Below are 15,716 nucleotides of genomic sequence, written 5' to 3' on the forward strand. Positions count from 1 at the left end.
GTGTCACAGCTATGTATAGAGCATAATGCAGTTATATTAATGATTACTTTTATTCCTTAGTTTGGGTTCCCCCAAAATTAGGCCCTGAGAGAGGTTTGGGGGTACAAGTAGTGTATTTTGGAGGTGGTCCCAGGAAGCATGAGACAGGGAAGAAAGGAAAGTCATGAAGGATGTGGTTTTTTCGGCAGGGAGGGGTCTGTACCACCATGAGCAACTGGGACTCAGGCCCTCTGAGGACCCTCCAAGAGAATGTGCAGAATGCGTATCAGAATGACCCTAACCCTCGTCCCTCACTGGCTGAGGCTTGCTCCTGAAGGCACAAATTCTCTGGCATCTCCTGTCTGCCAGGCACTCAGGCCAAACATGCTCCACTGGCCAAAAAAAGCTCACAGAAAGAGATACAGGTAGGATCTCGGTGCGCACAGGATTTGTCCACCGAAGCTAGTGACATCCAGCATGGACCTAGAAGATATGGGTGGTACCTCACCAGCCCTGGGCAGACACAGCCTCCTCTCTATGGAAAGCGACAACTCCTGTGTGACTTGCCTCCAGTCGCAAGGCTAGTTAGCAGCAAAGATGGGACTCACCTTGGCTCCGACGAAACTCTAACTCCTTAAAAAGAGATAAAGAGAGACAGAGGCAGGCACTGGGTGAGCAAAATGACTCTACATATAATCGGAACACATCTCTCCAGAATATCGTCTTCAGTTATTCCTTGTCAATAACAAGGCACCTCGAAGGAACTGCCCTGTAACCCAACTCACAGAGCACCTCACAGCAGCAATTCACGATTTAAAAAACAAAAAAAAACCAAAAAAACAAAAAAAACGCACATTGTTGAGCTAGTTTTCCACTGTGGGACTTCGGAGCTGCTATGTCAGAATGAATGTGGCAATGGATGACTCATCGGTGGTGTTTTCATAAGCCTCTGGGGCAAATACAAAGAGGTGATCCCTTTGATATTCAGAAATATTTTAAATGAGTCTCATGCCACTCATCTCAGGACTGAAAGATTCAGCAGCTTGAGGGAAAGGGCGAGGTCTTGGCGAAGGTAGGGGCCTATTTTTCCTTTGCTCCAGACCCAGGAAAGACAGCCTGGAGTCTAGGCTAGGAAGCCCAGGTCAATGCTGAATGGAGCTGTGAACGGAACTTTCTTATGCGAAGTAATGACCATATTTAAGAACCGATAGGCATAAATTTTATGAGAAAGAATTCTAAGTTATATAATATGTATTGCATACAGAAATTATAAAAAGATCTTGTTAATAACCTAATTCAAAATAAGAAGATTTTCAGAGTGAACTGTTGACGAATTCACATTATGAGATTTTTTAAAGACAAGCTGCGGAAAAGGATGAACAGGATCTTTTCATCTTCTGCAAATGGGAATCTGACCCTGGGCTGACTTCCTAGCTCCAATCCTCTGAACACTGTTAAAAGGGGAATAACATCTGAGTAAGTAGGCCACACTGCTCACGGTAGAACTGCCGCGGGCAGATTACATGTGGACTGGGAGTTCTCGGGATGGACTTGAAAATACTGAGGAATCCACAGCCTTGGGGACCCTTGAGTAGCATGACTATTATAATTAGGCATGTCCCCTACAGGGAGGGACCCTGGGAACTATGCTGATGGAGCAGTTATAAGAGCTACTGTCCCCTAAGCCAGGATGGTTCCCACACCTGCTCAATAGAATCTCATCACCTGGTGCCTGAACTGCCATGTGGAGGTGGGGGCAAGGAAGAGGAACTCGTGAAGACACGCAGAAGAGATGCCCGATGATGCCCCGCATCCTTCTAGGTCGATGTGATGTTGAGTGGGCCCTGTGTTAATCTTGTGTGTCTGAATGCTTAGTTAGACCTAAAAGGACCCCCCACATGAGCACAGCAGAAGCCTTCCTACATTAACGAATATACTATTATATACAGACTAATCACTCCACTCTTGCTCTTATTAACACTTTATTGAGTTCGTTGTAATAATTAGCATGATGATCTGTAGGTGTGTGTCAGTGAATGTGAGTACCTGCATATAATTAGTTTTCTAAAATAAACAAAAAGACCCCCACTTGGAATCTCATTTACATGGTCAGTCTGTTGAGCAAAAGTTCTCATTCGAGCTAAAAATGATACAGATTTCATCTACAGAAATCCGAACAGGTTGGAATTAAGAATGAGGATTGAGTGTGGGTCTCGTCCAGCCTGGTTGTCTTTGCTCCCAAGCAAGCCGAGGGTTTTCACACACTCCCTCAGAAGGGCAGAGGTGAAATGTGCTCACACATAAACAATACAGAAGTCTGAAAGCAGAGATGGGTGCGCAGGAACGTTATAGATGTGCTTTGGCAGAGGGGACAGAAGCATTTCTAAAGGAGTATAGGGTGAGAAGGTCACAAATGGAATATTCACATGTATGCAGGACTACTAAAGGCAAGTCACGTTAGTAAAGGCATAAAGTGTCGCTCCGGTTCTGAAGAAAGGAAAGTGGATGTATTATGCACACGCGTACAAACACTACACCTGTGTGCAAGGGTTCCAACTAAAGTATTAAGAGCGGTTACAGTTCTTCTCTGTGGTGGGGGGAAGGAGGGCTTTGATCTTAGATGGCTTACATTTTATATTGCTTGTATTTCCGAAATAAAGATATAGCTTGGAATTCCTTCTGTAATAAAAACAAAGCTGTAATTGAAAATTATCTTTAAGAAGTGTATACAAAAGGGGCGTGGGGGGGACTTACAATAGAATTCCTTTTTAATGTGGAGCATGTCATATGTGTTTAAAATGGGATCCATTTAGAGAAATTTAAAATGGGATCCGTTTTCAGAAATCCGGTTTACCCTTCCAGATGCTCTGACAGGAGAGAACAAGTCATCTGTATTGTGGGCAGACAAACAGGGGAATCTGTAGACATACGACTTCCCGCACGCACAAGAACTGGTAGGTGTTTCTCTTTCCAACACCGTGGCCCGTGGACACCGAAGGTCACGATGACCAGAATCCCTGTGATCCGCTCCCTCTTAATTTTCCAGATGGCAGACTGCGAGGAATCGCTGCTAGTTTGCCCATGTAAGTGTGGCCGCATTGCCAGAGGGAGAAGAAAGGCTGATAAGAATGCTGGGGAGACTCTTGATCACCCCCAAAGTTTATGTCTAACTCTATCTATAGGATTATATCCATGGATCTATGTGTTTCTCGACCTTTTTTTCCATTATGACTTAATAAGGAACCTTTTAAGATGGTTTTTTTCCTAATCATCACCCCCCAACTCCCAGCAAAATATTACTACTACATATATCCTGCATATCTGTTTATGCACGTGGCTCTCTGGGGGGGTCACTAACTATTGTAATAGCAAGTTTTTTGTTTCTCTCCCCCAGAGACAATTTTGCCCCAGTGGGGGTGTTTTCACCTCTATTGAGAATATACACTGTGTGTGTGTGTCTGTGTGTATAAAACGAAGGATCAGCATAAACTTTCCACTTTCCTCATCGTATTTCCTGTGCTGTCTCAATTTCCACAAAAATCAAGTGTTACTTTTGCCAGGAAAAAAAAACAATACAGTAGTATCCCCTTATCCACAGGGGATACAATCCAAGACCCCCAGTGATGCCTAAAACCAGAAATAGTACTGAACTATATATATGTACACAAATATATATGTGTACATATATATAATGTTTTTCCCCACACATACATATCTATGATAAAGCTTAATTTATAAATTAGTCACAGTAAGAGATTAACAACTAATAATAAAATAGATTAATTATAACAATATATTATAATAAAAGTTCTGTGAATATGGTCTCTTTCTGTCTCTGATAACCAATCTGATAACCTAGACGGCTACTAAGTGACTAATGGGCAGGGAGCATATACAGCGTGGAGAAGCTGGGCAAAAGGATGATTCACATCCCAGGCAGGACAGACTGGGACGGCACAAGCTTTCATCGTGCTCCTGAGCATGGTGCGTAATTTACAACTCATGAATTGTTTATTTCTGTAATTTTCCATTTACCATTTCCAGACTATGATCGACCACAGGTAACTGAAACTGCTAGTCTTTTTTGTATGTGTGTATGTATGTATGTGTGTGGAGGGGGCGGGGTGTTTCAGTAATGCCAACAGAGTAAAACTGCATGCTTAAATTCAAATGCCAAAAAAAAAAAAAAGCAAGAAAAATGGTATTGACTAAGCACACTCCCAGCTGTTCTGATATATTATAACACACCTGGACTGCAAAGCTCCCAATGGAAATGAGAGACATGCTATAGCTTGTATTTTCTTGTGTTCTTGTCATACTATTTCTAAAAATGCCATTGAGATACTACTGGGGACAGGACTGAAACCCAAACGAACCATTTGATAAACACCACCATGAGTATGCCTCAGAGTGCCAAAGAATCAAGGGTGTAAAATTACTCTTCCTCCAATCCAAGAGCTACCTCAATGTTGCTACTTAGAAACTAACAGGAACCAACAGTTTTGAAAGATTCGGGTCTGTTCATAAAAACCCGTGACCTCTGAAACTCCACTTCATCCCATTAAGAGGAAATAAAAGTAGACTTAAGACTGTCAAGTTGGCAACAAAGAACCATGCCCAGCCAGGGAAGGCTACAGGGTTGAAGGAGAGAGCGGGAAAAAACATGAAACAGACAATGGAAACCAAAATGAGTCTAATAATTTTGGTAGGGCCTTTGGCTACATTCTACAGGATAAAGGCCTAGCTTCTCAAACCTTTCTCACATACTTCCGGATGGGGTTTGTCAGCCCAATCAATGTGGAAGACCTTGAGAAATGGGCGATTCAGTCCTATCCTGACAAAATAAATCCCACAGAGGTCTCAGGAAAGCTTCATATTTAAAGTGTGCTATTGGCATAAAAACAGACACATAGACCAATGGAACAGAATCAAGAGTCGAGAAATAAACCCACACATATATGATCTGACAAGGGAGTCAAGAATACTTAAGAAGGAAAAAATAATCTCTTCAATAAATAGTGCTGGGAAAACTAGATATTTATACACACACACACACAAAAATCTTATACTACTCACGAAAATTAACTCAAAATGGATTAAAGACTTAAATGTAAGACCTGAAACTATAAATTCCTAGAAGAAAATATAAGGAAAAGGCTCCCTGACATTGGTCTTGGCAGCAATTTGGGGAGAGTTGACCCCAAAAGTACAAGCAACAAAAGCAAAATTCAGTAAGTGGGACTACATCAGGCTTCTGGTCAAGATGGCGGAGCAGGTAAATGCTGTGCTCACCTCCTGTCACGGACCACACCAAAGTTACAACTACACTACAGAGCAGGCACACTGGGAGTCGCCTGAAGTCTAGCTGAATAGAAGCCCTGTAACTGGGGACACACAGAGGAGGCCGCCTTGAGACTGGTAGGAGGGACATAGAACAGGCTGGTCCCACACCTGTATGTGGCCGTTGAAAATAGGGAGAAATACCTCAGCTGCAGAAGTCCCCCCGGAACCTCACTGAGTTCCCCAGCCCAGGGTTCTAGTGCTGGGAAGAGAAGTCCCCACAACTTCTAGATGTAAAAAAAACACCAGAGATTGCGGCTGAGTGAGACGAAGGGCCTCTGGAGGTGTTCCTCTGACAGGGCCCGCACATAGACTTACTCACTAATGGGCTCACTCGCTCTGAGCTCCAGTGCTGGGGCAGCAGCTCAAGAGGCACCAGGGACATATGGGGAGGAACTGAGTTGTCTGGCACCAGGGGTGAAGACTGCAGGGACAGCTTTCTCCCAGACAGAAGAGCTAGCAGAGGGCATTGTTCCCTTTGTTGAGCCCTCCTCTGCGCAGTTTACAGATGCAGGTGGCCGCCATATCTGAGTGTCCATCAACCTAACACTGGTCGCCCCACCCACATGATTCTCTAAGACCCCACCCCTCCTAATGAGCAGGGCCTGCCACTCCCAATGTACGGGCCGCCCAGGCTGCTTTCCATACAAGCAGCCTATCTTGGCTCATGCTACGGACTTTCCTATAATCTCTCAAAAGTTCACAAAACCAGGACAAGCAGCATCTGGCATTGGATGCCCTATATCTCTTGCTGAGTATCCCCGAGCCCGGCACTAGCTACAGCCAGCCTCAGTTTGCAGCTTGGCCTCTTGAGGCACATCCAAGCCCAGCATGGGTGGCAGCCCTCTACAGATTGCTTGGTGGCTCATGCCATGTGGCCCTGAGCAGGGCACAGGCTGCAGCTGAATCTGGCCTATTGGCAGGGACCCTCCCAGGAGGCCCCAGCCTGCCTCTTAGTGGCCAGCTTTGGTCTGAGCCAGAATAACACACGGGGTCACCTCTGAGGACAACACATCCAAAGGGCAGACTGGGCAGGCACCAGAGCCACGATAAAGTGAATCCTGCTCCATACGGTCAGCCCCTGCACCACAGATCCTCCATGGGTCATGGACAGTCATCACAACCAATCAGCCCGAGCATCAATCCCTCTCACTGACATACCAACAGCAACTAAGGCTCAACTACAACAGGAGGGCACACACAACCCATACGTGAAACATACCTGGAGCACCCAGCTCGAGTGACCAGGGAAGACTGTGCACCTGGGTTCTACAGGACACCTACTACGTAAAGCCACTCTACGAAGACCGGGAGACAGAGTAGCCCCACCCAATACACAGAAACAAACGCAAGGAGGCAGGAAAAATGGGGAGGTGAAGAAACATGTCCCAAATGAAAGAACAGAACAAAGTTCCAGAAAAAGGACTAAACAAAATGGAGATGAGCAATCTATCAGATGCAGAGTTCAAAGCACTAGTTATAAGGATACTCGATGAATTTAGAGGAAGAGTAGATGAACTCAGTGAGAACTTAAAGAGCTGGAAAACATAAAAATGGAGGTAGAAAACATAAAGAAGAACCAGTCAGAAATGAAGAACACGATAACTGAAATGAAGAATACCTTGGGAGAAATCAACAGATTAGATGAAGCCGAGCATTAAATCAATAATTTAGAAGGTAAGGTAGCAGAAAACACCCAACCAAAACAGCAACAAGAAAAAAGTGTCCAAAAATATGAGGACAGCTTACGGAGCCTCTGGGACAACATCAGGCATACCAACATTCACATCACAGAGATACCGGAAGGAGAAGAGACAGAGCGAAGAATTGAAAACCTATTTCAAGAAATAATGACTGAAAACTTCCCTAACCTGGTGAAGGAAACAGACATACAAGCCTAGGAAGCACAGTGAGTACTAAACCAGATGAAGCCGAAAAAGCCATACCGAGACCCATCATAAATAAAATGCGAAAGGTTGAAGACAATGAGAGGTAAAAGCAGCAAGAGAAAAGCAGTTAGTTATCCTCGAGGGAGCTCCCATAAGACTGCCAACTGGTTTCTCAACAGAAGAGATTGGTATGAAATATTCTAAGTGATAAAAAGCAAGGGCCTACAGCCAAGATCACTCAGTCCAGCAAAGCTATCATTTAGAATCAAAGGACAGATAAAGAATTTCCCAGACAAGAAAAAGCTAAAAGAGTTTATCACTACCAAGGCATTATTATAAGAAATGTTGGAGGGACTTCTTTAAGAAGAAGAAAAGAAAAAAAGATTTAAAATATGAATAATAAAATGGCAATAACTACATATCATCTATCAACAATTATTTTAAATGTAAATGGATTAAATGCTCCATTTAAAACAGAGGGTGGCTGAATGGATAAGAAAACAAGACCCTTACATATGCTGCCTACAAGAGACTCACTTCAGATCGAAAGACACCCACAGACTAAAAGTGAAGAGATGGAAAAAGATGTTTCATGAAAATGGAAACAAACAAACAAAAAGCTGAGTAGCAATACTTACACCGGACTAAAAAGACTTTAAAACAAAGGCCATAATGAGACAAAGAAGAACTCGGTTATTCCACTTCTGGGTATTTACCCAAAGAAATCCAAAACACTACTTCGAAGGGGCATGTGACTCCATATGTTCATTGCAACATTATTTATAGTAGTCAAGATATGAAGGCATCTTAGGTATCCGTTAATGAATGAATGGATAAAAAAGAAGTAATATATGTACATATAATATATATATATTATACATATATATACACACACACACACACACATACAATACACACACACACACACATACACACACACACACATATTAATATTATATATAATGGAGTATTACTCAGCCATAAAAAAAAGAATGAAATCTCGCCATCTGCAACAACATGAATGGACCTAGAGGGTATTGTGCTGAGTGGAGTAAATCAGACAAAAACAAATGCCATATTATTTCACTTACAAGTGGAATCTAAAGAAGAAAATGAACAAGAAAACAAAACAGAAACAAACTCATAGATACAGAGAACATTTTGATGGTTGCCCAGATGGGAAGGGGTTGAGAGCTGGGTGAAAAAGAGGAAAGAATTAAGAATTACAAATTGGTAGTTACAAAATAGTCATAAGGATGTAAAGTATAATGTAAGAAATATAGTCGGTAATATTGTAATAACTATGTATTGTGTCAGATGGGTACTAGATTTATCAGAGTGATTACTCTGTAAGTTACATAATGTTTAATCACTATGTTGTACACCTGAAACTAATATATCATATTCCAACTGTAATTTAAAAATTAAAAAAAACAAGTGGGATTATATCAAACTAAAAGCTTCTGCACAGCAAAAGAAACAACCAAAATAAATAAAAAAGCAACCTACAGAATGGTAGAAAATATGTGTAAATCATATATCTGGTAAGGCGTGAATATCCAAAATATATAAAGAACTCCTATAACTCAGGAGCATAAAAACTAAATAATCTGATTAAAAAATGGGCAAAAAACCTGAATAGATATTTTCCCAAAGAAGATATATAAATGGCCAACAGGTACATGAAAAGGTGCTCAACATCACTAATCATCACAGAAATACAAGTCAAAACCACAATTATATACCATCTCACGTGGTCAGAATGGCTATTATAAGAAAAAATAAGAGATGACAAATGCTGGCAAGGATGTGAGGAATAGGGAACCCTTGCATTGTTGGTGGGCATGTAAATTGGTGCAGCCGCTATGGAAAATAATATGGAGGTTCCTCAAAAAATTAAAAATGGAACTATCACATGATCCAGCAATTCCACTTCTGGGTAAATATGCAAAGATGAACTGTCATCTCAAAAAGGTATCTGCAGCCCCATGTTCATTGCAGCATTACTCACAATAGCTAAGACACGGAAACAACCTAAGTGTTCATCAATAGATGAATAAAGAAAATAGGTATTTCTTTATGTGTGTTTACGCACATAGACACACATAAATGTAAACACACACAACGGTATATATACATACAATGGAATGTTATTCATCCATAAAACCAAGAAGGAAATCCTGCCATTTGCAACAACACGGATGGACCTTGCAGGCATTAATACTGAGTGAAATAAGCCAGACAGAGAAAGACAAAAATTGTATCACTTCACTTAGATGTGGAATCTAAAAACGTCAAATTCATGGAAACAGAGAGTAGAATGGTGGGGGTGTGGGGAAATGGGAAGATGCTGGTCAAAGAGTACAAATTTCCAGTTACAAACAAATAAGTTTAGGGGATCTAATATACAACATAGTGACTATAGTGATAAATACTGGGGAATCTAATAGACAACATAGTGACTATAGTCATAAATACTGTTATCATATACTTGAAAGTTGCTAACAGACACCTTAAATATTCCCACCAAACAATAAAAGGAGATTATTATGTGAGGTAATAAATGGGTTGACTAACCTTATTGTGATAATCATTTTGTGATACATATGTGTATTAAATTATCACACTGTACATCTTAAATATATACAATGTTATATGTTAATTATATTTCAATAAAGCTAGGGAACAAAAACAATGGACAGTCTCTCTCATGTCACTCCTTCCTTGTAGATGAGAAGATTACGTGTCCATGGACCCGGGCTCCGCCTTCCGGTCAAGTGCATCTCACTCTGTGGTCAACACAGGGAGGGGTGAGGGAGACACACAGTATGGGGAGACCACAGCTATCAGACAGCAAATGCCTCCTCCACCTTCCACCTTAGCAACGTGTTCCCAGCCTTTTTGGGATCTTCCACCCACATCCTTTTCTTGAGGTCTCAGTAGCCCCAGAATCCCTCTGGCTCTCACAAAACTATGGGAAGAAACCCCAACTCCAATCAGAAGAGCATCTGTCCTCTACTCACATCTCGGACGTCCCAAACATGTCTGGGTAAGTGTTTCCAATCTAGATTTTACACAGACTTGATTTTACACAAGCTTGACTTAACTTTATAAAAGGTTATGATCATGTCTTCCACCAAAATCACTATAAGGCCTTCCCAGTGCCTTAAAAGAGAGAACCTCTCTCTACACCATGGCTTCCAACAGGGCAAACTACAGCCCATGGGCCAAACCCAGCCGGGCCCCCGTTTTTATAAAGTTTTATTGGAACGTCGCCACGCCTACTGTCTGTGGCTGCTTTTTGCTACAATAGCAGAGATGCAGCAGACCACGTGGCCTGCAAAGCCTGCAGAATTTACTATCTGTCCTTTTACAGAAAAAGTTTACCAACCCTTGGCTTTCCTAACTTTTTTACATTGTTGTTGTAAAATACATGTAACATAAAATTTACCATTTTAACCATTTTCAGTGTATAATTCAGTGGCATTAAGTACATTCACATGGTTGTACAACCATCACCACCACCTATCTCCAGAACTTCTTCATTTCTCAAACTAAAACTCTGTACCCAGTCAACACTGATGCCCTATCTCCCCTCCTTCTCTATCCTACTTCCTGCCTCTGTGAATTTGCCTGTTCCAGCTACCTCATATTTGTCACAATACTTGTCCCTATGTCTTGGGCTTATTTCACTTAACATTATGTTTGACACAATATTTGTCCCTATGTCTTGGGCTTATTTCACTTAACATTACGTTTGTGAGGTTCATCTGTGTCGTAGTCTGTGCCTGAATCTTGTTCCTTTTTAGGGCTGAATAATATTCCATTATGCGGACAGACTATATTTTGTCTATACACTCACCTGCTGACGGACACCTGGGTTGTTTCCACCTTTTGGCCATTGTGAATAATGCCGCCACTTACCTAATGCTGGAATCTCTTCTTGCATCACGTGCCTTGCCCTCTCAGTCACAGGGGTCTTCTGTCAATTCCTCAGACGTGTCATGCTCCCTTCCACCTCCTGGCTGGAATATCTGTCACCTCTTCCACCTTCACCCCTTCACCATCTTAATCCCCACTCAGCTTTCAATCCAAACATCACTTCTGGGAAGCCATCCCTGACCAGATACCAGACCCTCTCTAGTCGCCCCTCTCACCTCTTTTCCAGCTCAAACTCAATCAGGCCCATCTGGTTTCAAGCTGAGAACATCCTGCACTTTCTCTTTATAGCCTGTAACCCTATAATTACTGGACACAATATTACAATGCCTATGTGAGGTTATTCGATTAATGTCGGTCTTCACAGAGGCCCTGGACTATGTTTCTTTTTGCTTTCTATGACACCCCCACCAACCAGCCCAGAGCCTAGAACATACCACAGTCATCAGTTCTAAGATGTGCATATTTTTATGTTTACTGCAGGATGTCTCTGACAATCACGGTCTTAGAGTCACCTGCATACGGTGATGAGAGCTCGGGAAACGCTGGCTAAATCGGCGAAGGCCTCCACCCCGGGCTTGGAGTGCCTACCACCTAGACAACCCCCTGAAGAGTGACTTCTTGGCTAGCTGGCTCTGGGAGCCAAGTAAGAGGTTAGGTGTATGTCCCAGAATCCAGGATCCTCAGTGCTCACCCAGCACCTTGTCACACAGTAACCAACCGTCACAGGCACATAGGTTCCTCTAATTATCCAATTCCAGAAGGGAAAGGAGGAAGGAGAATCAAGTTGGCCGGACCTAGGCCCCTCCCATGGCTTTGCCCCCACACAAGCCCCTGCCCCTCTTTCCTACTTATCTCTTGGTATGTTTCAGCACAGCGGCCACTTTTGCCCCCATCAAGAGAGGCTACAGCTCCCTTGAGGGAACAGGAAGTGCTGCCTGCACGGGCAGGGGGTACAAAGAAGTTAACTGCAGCAAGATGCCCCCACCCACTCATCACCGGCGAGGGCCATGGGGAGCGCCCTCACGTCAATGGCACTGGGGATTCTACACTTGACCCAGAGCCTTGGATAAATGCCTGAGGCAGAGGTGAATGAGTACAGCTTGGGGGCGGGGGTCTGGAAATCCTTGAGAGCCACTGCGATGTCACAAGAAGCCAAAGTGAAGGCCAGGTTCAGCCAGGGCCTCTGCACTTTATGTTCCCTGCAAAAGGCTGGGCCAGCCCTGTTTGCCTTTGGCTCATCCCAGAACGCTCTCTGGGGGTCTCTGGCCAGCCCCAGGCCTCAGATGGGCCCACACACACTGGAAATGCCATGAACCGCTGTGCGGCTCCCAGGGCAGGGGTATGGGCCTCTCGCACACAACAAATTTAGACTCATTACCATATCTCCTAATAAGGTCATACATAATCATTTTACCTTCTTTCTATGCCTTAACTGCAATTTTGTTAAATGTAACTATTTGAAACATGCTACCCACTTTTGTAACCCTGTTTCGTATTTCTTCCATTTTTAATGCACTTAGAACCTCAAAAGAATGCAAGGGACCCAGGCCACAGTCAGGCCCTGCAGAGACCTACCCCGTCTCTCCCAAAAACCAGCACGTAGCTACAGATACTGCGTCACCCTCTGCTGGCAGCAAGACCCCTCAAACCAGAGCCAGGCACGCACTGCACCCATTTTCATGGTTTGCTCCCCTAGGTGCCTGTGGCCTCACCCTAAACTTGTGTATGATACCCTTTGCTCTGACACTTCATTTCCCCACTTCCTGAGCCACTCTCCCATCCCAAGCAGAACTGGACGTGTGTCTTAGTTATAAACACTGAGCATGTCCTCTGCACAGGGTCGGTCTAGAGCTATCCAGGACAGAAGCCACTTGCCTGTGTAGCCATTCCACTTGGAATGCAGCCAGTTCGTACTGAGATGAACCATGTGTGTAAAATACATACCGGATTTCGAACTTAGAAAGGAAAAAAAAAGGCAAACTACCTCGGTAATACTATTCTACATGGATTCCATGTTGAAGTGATACTATTTTGATACATTGGGTTAAAGGACATATTATGAAAATTACTATTGCTTCTTTTTACTCTTTGTAACATGGCAACTAGAAAATGCAAGGATGCATATATGGCCCACATCTTAGTTCTAGGGGCAGCACCAGGGTGGACCCTGCAGGGGTCGGCAAACTTTCCCGTCAAGGGCCAGATGATAAATATTTCTGGCATTGTGGGCCCTGTTCAACCCAGCCAGCGCAGCAGGAAAGTGGCCGCAGATCATACATACAACAATGAACTTGGCTGTGTTGCCATAAATTCAGATTCGGCCCCCAGTCTATGGTTTGTCCCCCTCTACTTTAGAATACTAAGAGCATTAAGAAAGATCATTTCTGGAAAATTCCGTTCTATTCATTTTCTCACGGGCCCTCGGCAAAAACAAGAAACAAAACAAAACAAAACAAAACAAAACAAAACAAAAACAATTACCTGTCATTCAACTAGAGGAGAGAAACACAAGTGGGTGCAAGCCATCCCTGACTTGGGGCCATGAGACAGCCCCTGGCCACCCCGGGCTCCGCTCCCCCACGGCGCCCACCGTGCACTCACTTGGGCGTGTGGGCCTCGTCCACACGGTGACCCAGCTGGAACTCATGGGACTTGCTCCGGTGCAGGGCCGTGAAACCCGGGATCAAGTGGATCAGCTTCCGGGAGGAGGGCGGCGGGGTCCCTGGGGGCTTCAGCTTGTTCTTCCTCCTCATGGGTGGCGTGCCAGGTGGGGTCACGGTGGTGACGATATTGGGGGTGCGCGGTGGGGTGCGGACCGCGTGCCGCTGCCGGGGCGACGGGGGCAGGGAGCGGTGGCCCGGCTCCAGTGGTGGCGGCGGGCACAGGCCCGGGTAGGCGTCCACGGTGAGCCTGTCCACGTGCGTGTACACGGGGGCCCCGGGGGTGGGGCTGGCGTGACAGGAGTGCTGGACGCACTTGGACTGGACCCTGGGGCTCTGGGAGAGGTGGGTGCGGACCCACGGGATCGGCTCCGGGGGGCACACGGGACTGTTCTCCTTCCCCGTCTCCGTGGCGGGCCACTGGATGATCCAGTCTTGTTTGGAAAGGTTGCCTCCTGAGTTGGAACAGAGGAGCAGAGAGACACGGAGAAACCATGAGAAAGCCAGGCGAGTGAGAGCGCATGCGCAGTACACCGCGTGCGCCCCACGCGGGTCACAGCGTGCGCGCGCTACTCCGTAACCACACCGTTCAACCACACCGCCCGGCCCCTCCAAAAAGGGAATTAAACCCCTTTGCTGGCTCTCTCACCCTAATCTCCGTTCAACAGCCTTGCCCTCCTCTGTCCCAGGGTTGGGGAGCCCCCAACTCAAATATCCTGAAAAGCAAAAGAAGTTACTTCTTGCCTTTTAAGCTTCCAAGGGTCCTAGTTCCAATAGTTTCAAGGTGACTTAAAGGATTTTCAAGGATAACCTTTCCCTGACATAACAATTTTGATATCTCAGTCTCATGTGAGATACGTGAATTCTGCAGAAGTCAAGTTCACCCCTGGTCACTCCCTGTCCACTATTCTGCCACTGCATACTTCTCCCCAATCTACGCCCGCGTGTGTCAACCATGCATTCACCCAAAAAGCACTTTCTGAACGTGCCAGGTGCTATGCTTAGAAAAGGCACAAGAAACCACACCCAGCCAGGCCCTGGTCCCTAAAGTTCTGTTCTGCTGAAGAAACATAATAGACAAGAAGACATACTCGTGAAAGGATTTCAGCTGGCCGTTACTGCTGGCAGGGAAGCAAACAGAATGACATGATGACCAGAGTATTGGCCACGATGAGTGGTTAACCAAACTGTGACCTGTACAAACTACAGAACACTGCCCAGCCATACGGAACAATGATGCACACAGCAACCTGGTGACTCTCCAGATATTATGCTGAGTGACAAAAGCCAGTCCCAAATGGTCTCATACTGCTGGCTCTTATTTATATACCATTTTTGAAATGAGAACTTTTTAGAAATGGAGGACAGATGGGTGGTTGGAGAGGGGTTAGGGATGGAGGCCACAGGCAGGAGAGAGGCGGTTGGGGCTGTAAAGGACAACACAGGGGACACTTAAAGCATTGGAACTGTCCAGTACCCTCACTGCAGTTAATTTGGACATGCCTTGAATACAGGTGACAAGAGGCCATGGGAAAATACACACACACACACACATACACACACACACACACACACAGTAAAAATGGAGAAATCTGGACAAGATCAATAGGTTGCATCGACATCAATATTCTGCTTGTGACATTGTACTATAGTTTTGCAAAAAGTTATCATGAAAGAAACTGAGCCAACTTTATAAGGGATCTGTTATGAGCTGAATGTCTGTATCTCCCCAAAATTCATACACTGAAACCCTAACCCCCAAGGTGATGGTATTTGGAGGTTAATTAGGCTTTGGAAGTTAATTCAGTTTAGATGTGGTCATGAGGGTGGGGTCCTCCTGATGGGATTAGTGCCCTTATAAGGAAATGAAGAGATGAGAGCTCCAAGGAAAAGCCATGTGAAGCAT

At 44.5% G+C, this 15,716-nt stretch overlaps 1 protein-coding gene across 1 annotated transcript in view; it reads right to left on the reverse strand.

Moving 5' to 3' along the window:
- KSR2 (kinase suppressor of ras 2) overlaps window positions 1-15,716 on the reverse strand; it is a 332,915-nt gene that overhangs the window by 195,780 nt on the left and 121,419 nt on the right. The window contains exon 4 of the mRNA XM_039868258.1: window positions 13,752-14,265. Coding sequence (XP_039724192.1) covers window positions 13,752-14,265 — 514 coding nt within the window. The remainder of the gene's footprint in view (window positions 1-13,751; window positions 14,266-15,716) is intronic.

The sequence above is a fragment of the Pteropus medius genome, unplaced genomic scaffold, assembly GCF_902729225.1.
Source record: "Pteropus medius unplaced genomic scaffold, Ma_sr-lr_union100, whole genome shotgun sequence".
NCBI lineage: Eukaryota > Metazoa > Chordata > Mammalia > Chiroptera > Pteropodidae > Pteropus > Pteropus medius.